The 14,544-nt window shown below is 35.9% G+C and overlaps 1 protein-coding gene across 8 annotated transcripts in view; it reads right to left on the bottom strand.

Moving 5' to 3' along the window:
• Window positions 1–14,544, bottom strand: part of ATRX (ATRX chromatin remodeler) — a 427,573-nt gene that overhangs the window by 118,852 nt on the left and 294,177 nt on the right. For all 8 annotated transcript variants that reach the window (XM_004378897.3, XM_023733624.1, XM_023733626.1 and 5 more), the window contains 5 exons: window positions 12,518–12,648; window positions 11,740–11,828; window positions 11,438–11,610; window positions 4,725–4,878; window positions 1,720–1,826 (listed from right to left, as the gene is read on the bottom strand). In XM_004378897.3, coding sequence (XP_004378954.1) covers window positions 1,720–1,826; window positions 4,725–4,878; window positions 11,438–11,610; window positions 11,740–11,828; window positions 12,518–12,648 — 654 coding nt within the window. The remainder of the gene's footprint in view (window positions 1–1,719; window positions 1,827–4,724; window positions 4,879–11,437; window positions 11,611–11,739; window positions 11,829–12,517; window positions 12,649–14,544) is intronic.

Raw genomic sequence — 14,544 nt, 5'->3', positions numbered from 1 at the left:
CCTAAATGTAAGAGCTGAAACTATAAAACTGTTTGAAGAAAACACAGATGTAAATCTTCAAAACCTCAGATTTGGCAATGGTTTCTTAGATATGAAAAGCACTTCTACAAAGATAAAATAGGTAAAATGTACTTCATCAAAATTAAAAACTACTGCACATCAAATGACACTAACAAGAAAGTGAAAGACAACCCACAGAAAGGGAGAAAATATTTGAAAATCATATATCTAGTATTCAAAATATATAAATAACTCTTACACTCAACAACAAAAAAAACAAGCCTACAAAAAATGGGTAAAGTGCTTAAACAGAAATTTCTCCAAAGCAGATATACAAATGGCCAATAAGCACATGAAAAGATGCTCAACATCATTAGTCACTAAACTAAAAAAAAACCCGTTGCCACTGAGTCTATTTTGACTCACAGCAACCCTACAGGACAGAGCAGAACTGCCCCATAAGGTTTTCTAGGCTGTAATCTTTACAGAAGCAGACTGCCACATCTTTCTCCCATGGAGTGGCTGGTGAGTTCGCACCGCTGACCTTTTGATTAGCAGCCGAGTGCTTAACTACTGTGTCACCAGGGCTCCTATAGAGTCCCTAGGTGAAGCAAATGATTTACACTCGACTATTAATCTAAAGGTGGCAGCTCGAACTCACCCAGCAGTACCTGGTGATCTGCTTCCATTAAGACTACAGCCGAGAAAACGCTATGGAGAAGTTCTACTCTGTAACACAAGGGATTGCTATGAGTCGGAACTGACCCTATGGCAACTAGCAACAACATACAGTGGAATATTAACACAAAAAAACCAAACCTCTGCCACTGAGTCAATTCTGACTCATAGGGACGCTATATGGCAGAGTAGAACTGCCCCATAGGGTTTCCAAGAAGCGGCTGGTAGATTTGAACTGCTGAGCTTTTGGTTAGCAGTCTAAGCTCTACTACTAAGTCATAAAAAGAAATGAAGTACTGATACATGTTACAACATGGATGAACTTTGGAAACATACTAAGTGAAAGAAGCCAGTCACAAAAGACCACATATTATATGATTCCATTTATATAAATGGTCCAGAATAGGACAATCTATAGGAACAGGAAGTCTATTGGTGGTTGCTTAGGGCTGGGGGTCATGAGGGTATAAGATGATAGCTAACGGGTATGGGGTTTTTTGTGTATGTGGTGATTAAAAGTTCTAAAATTGACTGTGGGGATGGTTGCACATACTTGTGAATGTACTAAAAAATCACTGAATTGTACACTTTAAATGGGTAAAATGTATACTGTGAGAATTATATCTCAAAAAAGCTGTTTCAAAAAAAAAACAAAAACTTTTAATTTATGCTACAATTTTAACAACAAACACCATATGTATGTGGATAAGGACAAGAAGAAAATTCAGATAAAACTGATACAGTAAAACCTACAAAGGTCGGAATCTGTATAAGTCGGAAGCCTGTCAGAGAAGGAAAACCCGAGTATTTCCACAAAAACGAGAGATAGAAAAGTCGAAAACTGCACCCTATTAAAGGTAGAAAACTTGCAAGGCCCAGAAAAACAAGGCAGTCCCATCGAGTTCTAGCTTTCACAGGTTTCACCGTACATTAAAATGGTGGGACTGTGAGTAGTTTTGTTTCCTTTATTGTTAAAATGTTTGTCCAATATGTTTCAATGACTTTAAACAAAAGTACAATATAGAAATTTTTTTAACTCACCTTTATATATAAGAGGTTTATCTTTATCTTCTGTCTTCTCTCTACTAGCCAATTCAAGAAAATCTTCAATCAAGTCCAGAGATATGAGAGACTGGCTGAAAACGAGGCTAAAAAAACAGATTTGTGTTCATGGATTAGAAGATTCACATAGTAAAGATAGCACTATTTCTCAAATTGATATACAAACTTAACACAATTCTAATAAAAATCCCAGCAGCATTTCTTGTAGAAATTAACACGTTGATTCTAAAATTCATGCGGAATGCAAAGGACACTGCATAGCCAAAACAATTTTCAAAAACAAAGTTGGAAGACTAAAACGACATGATTTCAACATATATAAAGGTAATCTAGACAGTGTGGTACTGGCGAAGGGACAGACACAGAGATCAATTAAACAGAATAGCATCCAAATACAGATTCACACATAGTGGATAATTAATTTTTGAGAAAGGTGCAAAGGCAAGTCAATGGAGAAAGGATAGTTTTTTTGACAAATAGTCTTGGCAAAACTGGACATCCATGTGCAAAGAAATAAACCTGGAGCTAAACCTCACACTTCATATAAAAATGGATTACATAACTTTTAGAAGAAGATATAAAAGAAAATCTTCATATACTGGGGTTAGGCAAACTTTAGATATGATACCGAAAGTACAATTTGTGAAATAAAAAAATTGATTGGACTTTATCAAAATTAAAATCTTTTGCTCTGCCAAAGACAAAGTTAAAAAAAAATCTTCCTACTTAAAGTATTTCAGTATTATTCAATTAGACACATTCTATGACCATTTTTTATTCAATTTCAAGCACGTACACAAATTCCTGATTCTCTAACCCAGTAGTATTCTAACTCCTTTTTAGCCATGAAAACTATTTGTTCACACGTCTTATGTGGAAGTTAAAATGTATAATAAAGGCAAGCTGTCTCAGGCACTGGAGGAAAAACAAGGAGAAGTGTTGCTGGCGCCTCCATCACCCTCTATCCATGTCACCAACTTGCAGGTGCTCTGAGAAGCTGTTTGAAACCCACTGCTCTGCTCTATTCCATTGATGAGTGGACATAATTACACACAGGAATGAAAAACCTACATAAAAATCTTATAAAAGACAATGCGGGAGGGCTCATCCTCTCCCTTATTATGAAAGCAAAGTTAGTCCGTACACAAGGGACTAGATACCTATGGGAAACATGCTTTTTTTGGTTTTGTTTTGGTTCTGAAAGCTGCACAATAGGAGAAGGAGGTACTTATGACTCCAGAAGACCCTTCAAGCTATGAAATAGCTGTTGGAGTTCACCACATATGCATTTTCTATTATATAATTTCCTGAGCTCTGCACTGTTGGAGACTACTGTCTCCCAGTCGCCTACTCCTAGAATACTAGTAAGAAAATGAATTGACTTCTAGTGCTCAGTTTAAATGACCAAGGTCTAAGCCTTGATCCCTCAGTAGTTTGATTATCCTTCCTAGAATCAAAAACTTCACTGAACTAATACTTAAATACAAATTAAGTTTTTGATAGTTTATGTACCTGGAATATTCAAAATCTTAACAGTACTAATTGTTTAACTGGAATCAATCTGGAATTTGGCCTACTATTTTGGAAAAAGATTGACCTCAGTCAGTTAACAATTAAGATTCTAGGAACCACTGAGTTGAGATAAGTCTCACTGTGAAAAAGGTAAAGAGTAATTAGGACTATGTGGCTATACAGTAATTGTCTCTGATAACCCTTTCTAGTTGCAGATAACATGGAGAACTATTGCCCTGACTGATAATTTCCAGATTTGTATACCATTATTTTTGTTTTACCTATTTTATTAATGACTCAGATGAAAATATAAAAGCAATACATATCAAATTCACATAAAAAGCTGAGAAGGAAGTTACAATCAAAATTTAATATTTAAATGATAGAAAACAAATAAATCAGAAGGGCTGGGCTGAAACTGGTGTTGTGCTGGAGTAGACTCTAACTAGCTTAACTCAGCAGAGCAGACTGTTATCATCTCTTCCCAACCCTGCCTTTAGTGATGTCATGTTGGTAACCTGAAACTGGTATTTATACCATGGAGAGGAACTAGGAAGAAAGGCCTGGTGATCTACTTCTGAAAATCAACCAATGAAAACCCTATGGATCACAACAGCCCAATCCATCACTGATCACGGGAGTGGCACAGGACTGCCCAGCATTTCATTCCATTGTACACAGGGTCATCAAGAGTCGAGGACTGACTTGACAGCAGCTAACAAGAGTAGAGGTATATTAAAAGGTGACATGGGAATATAAAACAGGGTTTGCCTCTTTCTAGGAGAGTTAGGGGTAAGTATGAACAGTAATTTGAAGGATGAGACTGGGAATAGGGATATATGGAAGGGAATAGGCACAAATGGTAGAAGCAAAACAAACAGGAACAAAAAACAAAAGGAAATGTTTTTGGTACAGAGAATAGTCAAGCAAGTAAAGACTGAGGGGTGTCCACTAGATTTGGGAATTAGAAGGTCATTAGTGACGTTAGGGAACCCTGGTGACGCAGTGGTTAACAGCTATGGCTGCTAACCAAAAGGTCAGCAGTTCAAATCCACCAGGTGCTCCTTGGAAACCCTATGGGGCAGTTTCTACTCGATGGCAATGGGTTTGGTTTTGTTTTTGGTTTAGTGATGTTAAGGGAAGGAATTTCAATAAAGTGACAGGATAGAAACAACACTGAATGGATTGAAAAATGATCAGGAAGATGGGGAAATATAGATATCAGTTAGAAGCTTGGGTCAAGGAAATAATTCATTCAAGGTGCAATAACTAGAAAGGGAAAATAGTACTGAAGAAATAACCTGAATATGTAGTTTGAACTAGTGGTTTAGAAGAAAGACAGTTGTTTGTATTGGCCTATGCCTACATTAACCAAAGAAATTACATCATTAAAAAGGAAGAAAACAATTGTTTAAACAACAGAAAGGTTACTGAAAGGTTCAGTTATATAATAAAAATAGGAAGGAGCTTACACTTTATCCCCAATTTCCTCTGCCATTCGAAGAATTTCAAAGAGAAGTACCATTTTTCCAGAATGCTCTAAGACCTCAGCATCAGCATCTGTAACAAAATCTTTGTACCAATCTGGAGCTGGGCTGCTTGGATTAGAAGAGGAAGTAGCTTTACCTAAATAAAATAAATAAAACAACTAAGTAGGTAAATAAGAAAAGAAACTGAAAGACCCCGAGAGAGCAGGACTGAGAGAGGGGCCAAGAGAGATAGAAATAGACCAATCAAGGGAAACAGTGAGAAACCCCTGGGGATAGATAGGTAGGGGGTGTGGTATGTATATGTGCACACACACACAAACATAAATAGTAGGACAGAAAGAGACCCCAGGAGGGAAGTAAGGGAGGGAAGAAGAAAGGGCGAGAAACAAAAGAAGAAGGAAGGAAGGAAGGGAGAGGAGGAAGGGAGAGGAGGGAGGAACAGAGACAGACAGACACTGACTCAGAGATCAAGAGATAAACGACCACCCTGGGGGCAGGAAACATTTCACTGTAAATGCTACAATTCTGGAAAACTCAAAGAAATGATCCCAGGATCACCATGTCATGTTAAATCATTTTCTTCTTATTTTTCCCACAAACTTTTACGATAAAAGGTATAAGAAGAAAGTAACACAAAATAAAGGATCTAAACATAAATAGAATCAAAATAAGTAACATACTTAATATACTTAAGTTTAACCAGTTCATGTACCTTCTCTCAATTGCTTTTTAATGTAAAGAATTTTACATTTTAATACATTTTTATTATAAAATATTTTAAGTATTCAGAAAAATATATAGAACATAATGAACAGCCATGCTCCCACCCATCTTCACCAAATTTTAACAGTTAAATCTGCTTCTGATGAGGTTGAAGCCTAATATGTGTCCCTAACCAATTCCAGTCTCCCTTCCCTTTCTCCTTTCCTACTAGAGGTAATTAACTCCCTAAATTCTGTATTTACCATTTGTATGCATCTTTTAACATTTTTATTATGTGTACCCCTAAACTGCATATTATTTTTGCATGTTTTTAAACTAAATGTAAATGGTATCATACTGTTTTGTATAATTCTGCAACTTACTTTTTCACTCAATGTAGTTTTTTACTCAAAGTGAGACTTTATTCATGTTGCTTCACGGAGCTCTTGTTCACTCTTTTTAACAACCATGTAGTATTCCACTGTATGAGTACTTCATCATTTATTAGCTCTCCTGTTCATTGACATTTAGATTGTTTCTTTTTGCTACTAAGAAATATGCTGCAATCAACACTCAATGTTAAGTTATATTTTTCTTACAATATTGCACCATTCATGTAAGTTTAAAATTCTCTTGCATAAAGTTATGCTTATAATTTTTGAAATATCACTTTAAGCATACTTATTTTACAGTCTTTATCCAATAGTTCTATTATCTGAGGTTCTTGAGAATCGAATGCTATTTGTTTTGTCTGCTAACTTTCCTCAAGATGATTGTTAATTTTTTTTCTTGCTTCTTTTTCCTATGGTTAATTGTTTCCTCAGGCATTTTATAATTTTTTTATAATCATTTCATCTCCGGTGTAGCTGTTTAACCTGTGAGAATCCTGGGTTGAGGTCATATATCTCCAGGGTGGTATGGCCCAGGCTGGGAGGGCATGGTTCTGCATTTGCTTCTCTCCAGTGCTCTGGGGAATCACCAAACCAGAATTACTTTTGAAGTTTTCAGTATTATTTGAGTATTTCAGCTTGAGATGTGTAGATTATATGAGAAATGCAAATTCAAACCATAAACTGTATGAAGGCAAGTCATGATTATGAATTAAAGGAAACTTTCCCCCCAACCCAGAGCCCAGGCCGAAACAGATAAGCTTCCTTGTCATCTCCCTGTATGGATGGGCAGGTTTTCTTTTTCTTTCTTCTATACTTCCATGGAATACGTACTCTTTAAAGGGTTTCAGTTTTAAGAAGGGGTCAAAGAACTTTCCACCTTATAGTGGCCTCAAAGCCTTGTATCTTGTCCTTGGGTAGGTGACAACCAAAGCTGCTAGTCTCTAGACTGGCATATTGTAATGATATTAGCCAGCCTCCATCTTAGATGATGCCTCGGCATCCAGGCTGAGCCCTTTTCTCACTCTGTTAGCTGGTGCACCACACCCCGCTGCAGATAGTTGCCCCGGATAACCATGCTACCGAAAACATCCAAATTTTCTGCTCTTCAGCTCCCCACAGCTGTCCCACTTAGATAATTTCCATAGCCATTCTCCCTTGTTTCCCATGCTTTAGTTTCAAAAAGACCAATGGTCTTGTATCCCACGAAAATCCCTTCATTCCTGCCTCAGACCCTAATAAAGTCCATGCCTCAGGTCTGCTCTCTCTCTCCCTCCGTCTGCAACCTCCCCATTTGTGCAGTGGCTTATGGGTGTGCCCTGTACCCCCAGGACCTTGAGTAATAAAGTTCTTTATTTCCATTTTTGTGTCTTGTAGTTGAACGGTAACTTTCCATCCAGGACAATATACATAACCTGGGCTAGGGGGAATTGCTTCTTGTCTCCTCCCCTTCTGGGGTTACAGCTGAGATAAAATCACACCCAGGACACTTACCCTTCCTTGGGTTTCCACAGTATACTTCTTGAACTCACTGCTTATGTTATCGGTTCCCTTCTTTGTGTCTGACTCCTATTGATTACCATTACTTTTAGAGAGCTCATGATGCATTTATATTCAAACCACAATGAACACAGGCTAATCATGCCATGTACTTGCAAGATTCCACACCTTTCCCTATGCTTCGAGTGTCTTTTATGATTTTCTCCCCCTCTTTGCCTGACAAACTTCTATTCAGACTTTAGCACTCTGTAAGACCCAACTCAAATTTCATCTTCTCAAAAAAGCCTCCCTGCAATGTTGGCCTTTGGCTGGTATCTAGGAATTTGAATGGTAAATAGTTTTCTACATTGATATAAAACTTTTCCTAACTGATAAGAGTAGCTCACTGTGCCCAGACTGCTGGTACAATGTGGTTTATACTGAATACTTGATTCCTGCTGGGAGTCTGGAATTTGGTATGTGCTAGCAGATACTGCCTATGTAACCAGCCCCAATAAAAACCTTGGAAACTGAGTCTCTGATGAGTTTCTCTGGTAGACAATACTTCATATATATCATCACAACTCACTGCTGCAGGAATTAAGTGTGTCCTGTGTGGCTCCACTGGGAGAGGACTCTTGGAAGGTTGTACCAGGTTTTCTCTAGACTTTGCTCCATGTGTCTTTTCCCTTTGCTGATTTTGCTTTGTATCCTTTCATACATGGTGAGTGCTGTGAGTCTTTCTAGGGAATCACCAAACCTGTGGGTGGATCTTGGGGACTGCAGACACATAGCCCATCAAGCAAATGTTGACTCAATTCCTTTTACAATCAGTCAGCTAGCAAACAACTAAGAGTGCCTTTGAGGAATTCTACAGTTCCACAGACGACACATAATTTCAGCTATGGTTACCAAAATTTACTAAATGTAATATATCTAAGGTGAAAATTTCAGAAATAAAACAATGCTGGCAGAAAGTTGGTAAAAATGTGACAGCTAGATAAGTCTCAAAGCTTATGACAGGTGACAATTTATGTGCAAATCCAACAGATTTCATTCTAATTTTGATCCTACTGGATACAAACACAATACCTAACACAGTTTTGTCTAGAAAAGTAGAAAGTGATCCAGAGAAATATAGGCTACTCCAAATAATAAGCACCCTAAGTATGTAATTAAAACTTAAAAACAGACATTTTATGCTGAATATTCTTATTTCATCCTCTACATGGATCAATCATGACTTATGTTATAATTTTATGCTGTGAACATACATATGACAAGTAACTGGCTGGTTAATCACAGCCATTCCTAATATCAATTCTGGATATCAAAAGATTCTGAGAATCTTTGGCTAGGTATATTTTCACCAAAAAAAAAAAGGTCGAGAAGGGAGAGGGTTGACATGTTGTGGGGTTGTTAACCAATGTCATAAAACAATCTGTGTACTACTTTTTCATTGAGAAACTATTTGTTCTGTAAGCCTTCACCTGAAGTACAATAAAAAAAAAAAGATTCTGAGAAAGTAAACCACAAATGGGAAACAAAACAAACAGAAAGAAAGCTATACCATCATCCCTAATTTCTTAAAGCATTCTAAATATATATTTTAAATAAAAGGTCCTTTAACTATTACATTTGGAAGATACACTACAGATTTTAAAAAGAAAAATAGTATCTCATTAAAATACTATGTGTATGTGTTGTAGTAGTAGTATTAACAGCACATACTAAGTACTCAACAAATACTCGTTGAATGAATAAATGTGATGCGTAGTGATAATATTATGGCCCTACATCATATGCAAGGATTCTGTTGCAAAGTTTATAACATACAATAAATCATATGCATTTTAAAATGTAAAATGCTCACCAAGGAAGCCTAGTCTAAAAATACTGAAGTAATAATAAATCTAACACATGGAGGTAATTTATATAGTTAATTCCACATAACAAAATTCTTTCTAATAAAAGGCTAAAATCCAGAAATGGAGATACTGTAAGGTAAATGTAAATGACTTATTCAAGATTCTTCTTCTCAGAAAAATCAGAAAGCTACTGCAAAAGAATTAAAAAAAAAACACAACTCTTTGAAATGAAAATGAATTATGCAACAAAAATCAAATTATAGCCATCTACTTATTTAATATCTGTTTCAAATTCCTGGTGCCACATTTTGGACCTTTAATAAGTCCTATTCAGGTTTTCTTACATTTCCTATAAGAAAGTGATTTTTTTCAAAAAAGCTCCACAGTACCAGTTATATGTATTCATATACTATGATGTATTCAGTCTTATATGGACTTAATTTACATCAAAGAACAAAAATAGATTTTCACCATCTATTAGTTCTTGAAAATGTTCCTGATAAACTATACATGTACACAGCTGTAAAAAATATAAAATACATTTTACTTGATTGCACACAACTAAAATGGAACAAAGACCCTAGGCAAGTAGTTCAAGTTTATCTTTTGGAAGCCCAACCTCCCCTGTCTACTTTTAGGCTCACAACATGTATCATCCTATTCTCTGTCCCTCCTACTCTCTGTATACATCCTATATATATAAATTTTATTATGGCATATATGGAAAGTGATAATACTTATATTGTACACCAGGAAAAATGGAAGAGTTTACCCATTTCTGGAGATGATCCAGTTGCCTCAGATCCCACCTGGTCTTCCTCAGCACACTTTTATGTAACCCATTTATAACACAGACTGTGGCATACTGGTTGATCTATTCTTTCTCCCTTTAGCCACAAATTACAAGAAAAAAATTTCAACAAGAATATTTGAAGGAATGTGTAAACTTTAAGCTATTTATTTCTCAATTATCAGATGAGATACATCATATTCTATGAGGAATTTTAAGTGAAAAGGGCAGAATGGAGGGCCAGGGGAGGAGATAACAGGAGTTTTCCATTACCTTAAATTATAACCAATTCTTGAGTATTCTTATAAAAAATATTCTTTAACTCTAAAGAACTGGAAGATTGAACACAGACAGTAAACTATCTGTATAGGGTGGCAGGAAAGAGGAATAAAAAGGAAAATTTTGAAGTTTCATTTTTACTATTTCCCTGATTTCTTAGAGAAATAAAGCCAGGGCCTGAGGCCAGCCCAGCTTGTTTGAGCACAGAATCATTCACTTAGCTGACACCCTACATCTCTCTTCTCTTTCGCAGACAAAGGTTTTAGCAGCTTTGCTCCAGGACTCCCAAATGTTAAATATTTAGAGTCATTACACTATTCTCTCTTACACTCTGTGTTAATTCTACAGGCTCCAGTATCCTATACCATATCTTTACTTTGTAACATTCAGATATTTGGTCCTGGTTTTGAGCTTCTAGACACCCAGTCACGTTGCATTAGAAGGATATGGGGCCTCAACACTAATCTTTCAAATGTACATATGGGTAAAAACAATTTAAGTCATTGGAAAGCTCAATCTGAGACTTCTATTGTGTGTACACTGATGCAAAAAGAAAAAAAAAGTGAAAGAGGTGATACAAACTATACATGATGGGGGAACTATAAAGTAGATAATAATTATGGATTATGAAGAATTACAAAGGAAAAAGACAAAACCACTAAAATTAGTTTCACTGTATAAAATTAACTACAATTATACTCAAACTTCTTTCAGTTTCTCCCATGTAGTTAGTGAAAAATATCACAGTGGCTTTGAGATAGGACAAATCAAAGGCTGAATCCCAGTTCTACCTTTCACTAACTGTGATTTTGGGTTTCAATCTCCTAGTTTATAAAAACAAAGATATCAACAACATTGCAAGGCTGCTTCAAGAATTAAGTTAGCTAACACATGGAATGAAAATAATACAGAGTTTAGGTATATACATGTAAATAAATGGTACTTTTTCTATTTACTTTTCCTCCTAAAATACCAGAGAGAGCACAATGTTTTGCTTATAACTAAATATTCATCAGATATTTGTAGTAATTATGTGTACCTGATTATCCTAGACTCTTACCAGTTGCGGGAAAGAAATTTCTTTAAGCCAACTAGTGAGGATAATAAATGACTGACAGAAAAACCACTAATGACATGACACTTCCTAAACCAATGTTCCATGACAAAGGCAACATTCATTAGACTCACTTTCTTCCAGCTTTAAAGAAACTGAGGGGTTGTTCCCTGTTTCATCCACATTTCCTTCACCACCTCCTCGAGATCTTGAATTCCAGACTTTAATCACTTCAACATCATTGTCACTGCCACTTCCACTTGAACTACTATCTTTTTTCCCCTTTTTCCCCTTTGTTTTCTTCTTTCTAAAAAAAGAACAAATTCAGACTTTTATAAAAGCACAGGAAATATACAACTGCCAATTACAAAGAGGACAATCAGCGAGTAAGGATTTTAAATGTGTCAACACAGGCCACAAAATTTATTCAATTTACTTCGTATAATCATCGGAGCTTAAACTCATGGAGGTTTCATCAGAATCTGAAGCTATGAATTCATCCATACTGTCTTCATCAAAATAGCCCTAGAGGAAAAAAAAAAGAATGTTTCAATAATTTACTTCAACTTATATTGGAAACTCAATTTATTTCAAATTGAATTTATATTCAATTTATTTAAACTTATATTGGTAATTATAATGACGTCTGTTTATTTCATTTAAAAATAAGTTAACGGCCATGAGATAAGGAAGGACTAAGGAACTATCATAGAAAGAAGACGTGACAGATACGACTACTAAATTCAATGTGAGATTCTGGATTGGATCATGGAACAGAAAAAGGACATTACTAGAAAAACTAGTGAAATCCAAATAAAGGCTGTCGTTCATTGTATTGTAAAAATGTTAATTTCTTAGTTTGGATAATTTTATTACAGTTATGCAAGATGTTAACATTAGAAGAATCTGAGTGAGGACTATATGGGAACTCTGAACTATTTTCACAACTTTTCTAAAAGTCTAAAATTATTTCAAAATAAAAAGGTAAAAAAAACCTAATAGGCTCAATAAAAGATTAATATTTAACATTTCTTTCATAATCATAATGCATTTAGACAAATAGAAATTAATTAGAAATAAAACAGGATGGATAACTGTACCACAAAACAAAAGAAAATCTGAATATACTGAAAGCCTATACAGCTCAACCTTTATACAATGGTTATTCGGCTTCTAACAGTAACTTTTAATCAACTTTAGGTTACCCGATTTACCTTATTTTCTTTGCTAATGTAGTCTAGCTGCAAACACCAAGGATGAGTCCAGATTCTACTTAACATCTGAAAATCTTGAAAAAGTTTTGCACCTGCCTTTCCTCTTCCACCTTCGCTGCTATTACCTACACCTGATGAAAAGAAAATACAAGTTAAAGACATAAGAATTCTCTGTTTATCAAGTGTTTCTAGATTAGGGTTTTTAATCTAATCTGAAACCACACAAAAGAGGAGAGGCTAATTAGTTGGCTAAAATAAAGAGATCCATAGAAAAATATTTATTTTTCTACTCAAAAGAGCATCTAGAATATTTACTAAATCATTTTATCTATAATTTACTGATCATGATAATGAACCATGGGCTATATAGATATAATAATTTTTATGCAGGGGTTGCTTAAGTACTGAAAATTATTTAAAGCTTTCCTCCAGCTAAATGACTGAAAAGGGTTGATCAGAGAACAATGAGGGTGGGTTGACCACTAAGAACTTGGAAACACCTAGGATTTTCACATCCAGTTCATCACAAGTTCTTCCTTAAAGAAATAATTCATTTGTAACATTTGAAAGATCAGATTTTCTATCCTCTAACACTCCTTTAGAGTTAACTTTTAGGAATCAAGGACACTTTTGAGTATAACAAAGGCTTTGGAAAGCCTGAAGATCCACACCATCATACTCCTACCAGAGGTAGCCAGGGAAATTTGACACATGATGAACAATAAATACGAAAAGAGTATCTTATTGATATTAGTTTTTCCATTGCTGCAGTACATCAGTGCAGGTCCAGTAAGGCTAACTTTGAGCTAAAAAAAACCTGTTGCATCGAGTCAATTGTGACTCATAGCGATCCTACAGGACAGAGTAGAACTGTCCCATAGTGTTTCCAAGGAGCGGTTGGTGGATTTGAACCGCCGACCTTTTGGTTAGCAGCCAAGCTCTTAAACGCTGCATCACCTGGGCCCCGACTTTGAGCTAGTGGCTTAGATATAATAACTAAGCATATGTTGTTACCTCTGTTCAAGTCTAAATCTTTTAATCATATGACTTCTAAGTAGCCACAAAGTACAGGAATATCATATAAAAACTACCACCCTTGAATTGTGGTGGAAAGACTGACAAAACTGGTAACATTATCTGGGATATGCTTATTTTTGTAGGCAGAAAGAAGAAGACAGCAAAGGAATAAGACTATCAGTACCACAGAGACCCCAGCTCATATCACCACCATCAGCCCAAATTCCTCCTAACTTAAGAGTTTAAAAATGTTCAAGCAAAAACTGTAATTTAGAGGAAACCAGACTAAAAATGTCCCCAGGCCACTAGCAGAACCAAACTCATTGCCATCGATTCCAACTCATAGTGACCCTATAAGACAGAGCAGAACTGCCCCATAGGGTTTCCAAGACTGTAAATCTTTAGGGAAGCAGACTGCCACATCTTTCTCCTGCAGAGGGGTTGGTAGGTTCGAACCACTGGCCAGCCTTTCGATTAGCAGCTGAGTGCTTTAACCACTGCACCACCAGGGCTCCTGCCACTAGCAGAAGCAACTGCAAATTCTTTCTGGAGTAACCACTCTTTACTCTAGGTCTCAAAGTCGTCCCACATATAATACTCCAAGGGATATTTGAAACTTCTGGCCAAAGTACTTAAATGCACAGGGAAACAATGCACCATGACTGAAACCCAAGATAAATAATACAGAGCAGAAACAGATATACAAGGCCTTCAGATCCTGGAGTGATCAGACACACACTATAATTGTTTACTATGTTCAAATAAACAACAGAAAAATGTGAAATAACATTGAGGACACTGGAAACCACAAAGGATATACATTTATCTGAAAAATAATCAAACAGAAGTTCTAATATAAAACTGAAGTAGGCCACTTAGTATTATTAAGATACATTTCACGTACTATAATTCACTCCGAGTGTACAATTCAATGGCTGTTAGTGTACTCAGAGTTGTGCAACTGTCACCATAAACCAATTTTCGAAAATTTTCATCTCCTCAAAAAGAAA

Source organism: Trichechus manatus, unplaced genomic scaffold (genome assembly GCF_000243295.1).
Source record: "Trichechus manatus latirostris isolate Lorelei unplaced genomic scaffold, TriManLat1.0 scaffold00060, whole genome shotgun sequence".
In the NCBI taxonomy this organism is placed as follows: domain Eukaryota; kingdom Metazoa; phylum Chordata; class Mammalia; order Sirenia; family Trichechidae; genus Trichechus; species Trichechus manatus.
The sequence above is the reverse complement of the archived record's forward strand: the minus strand, read 5'-3'. Positions and strand labels throughout refer to the sequence as shown.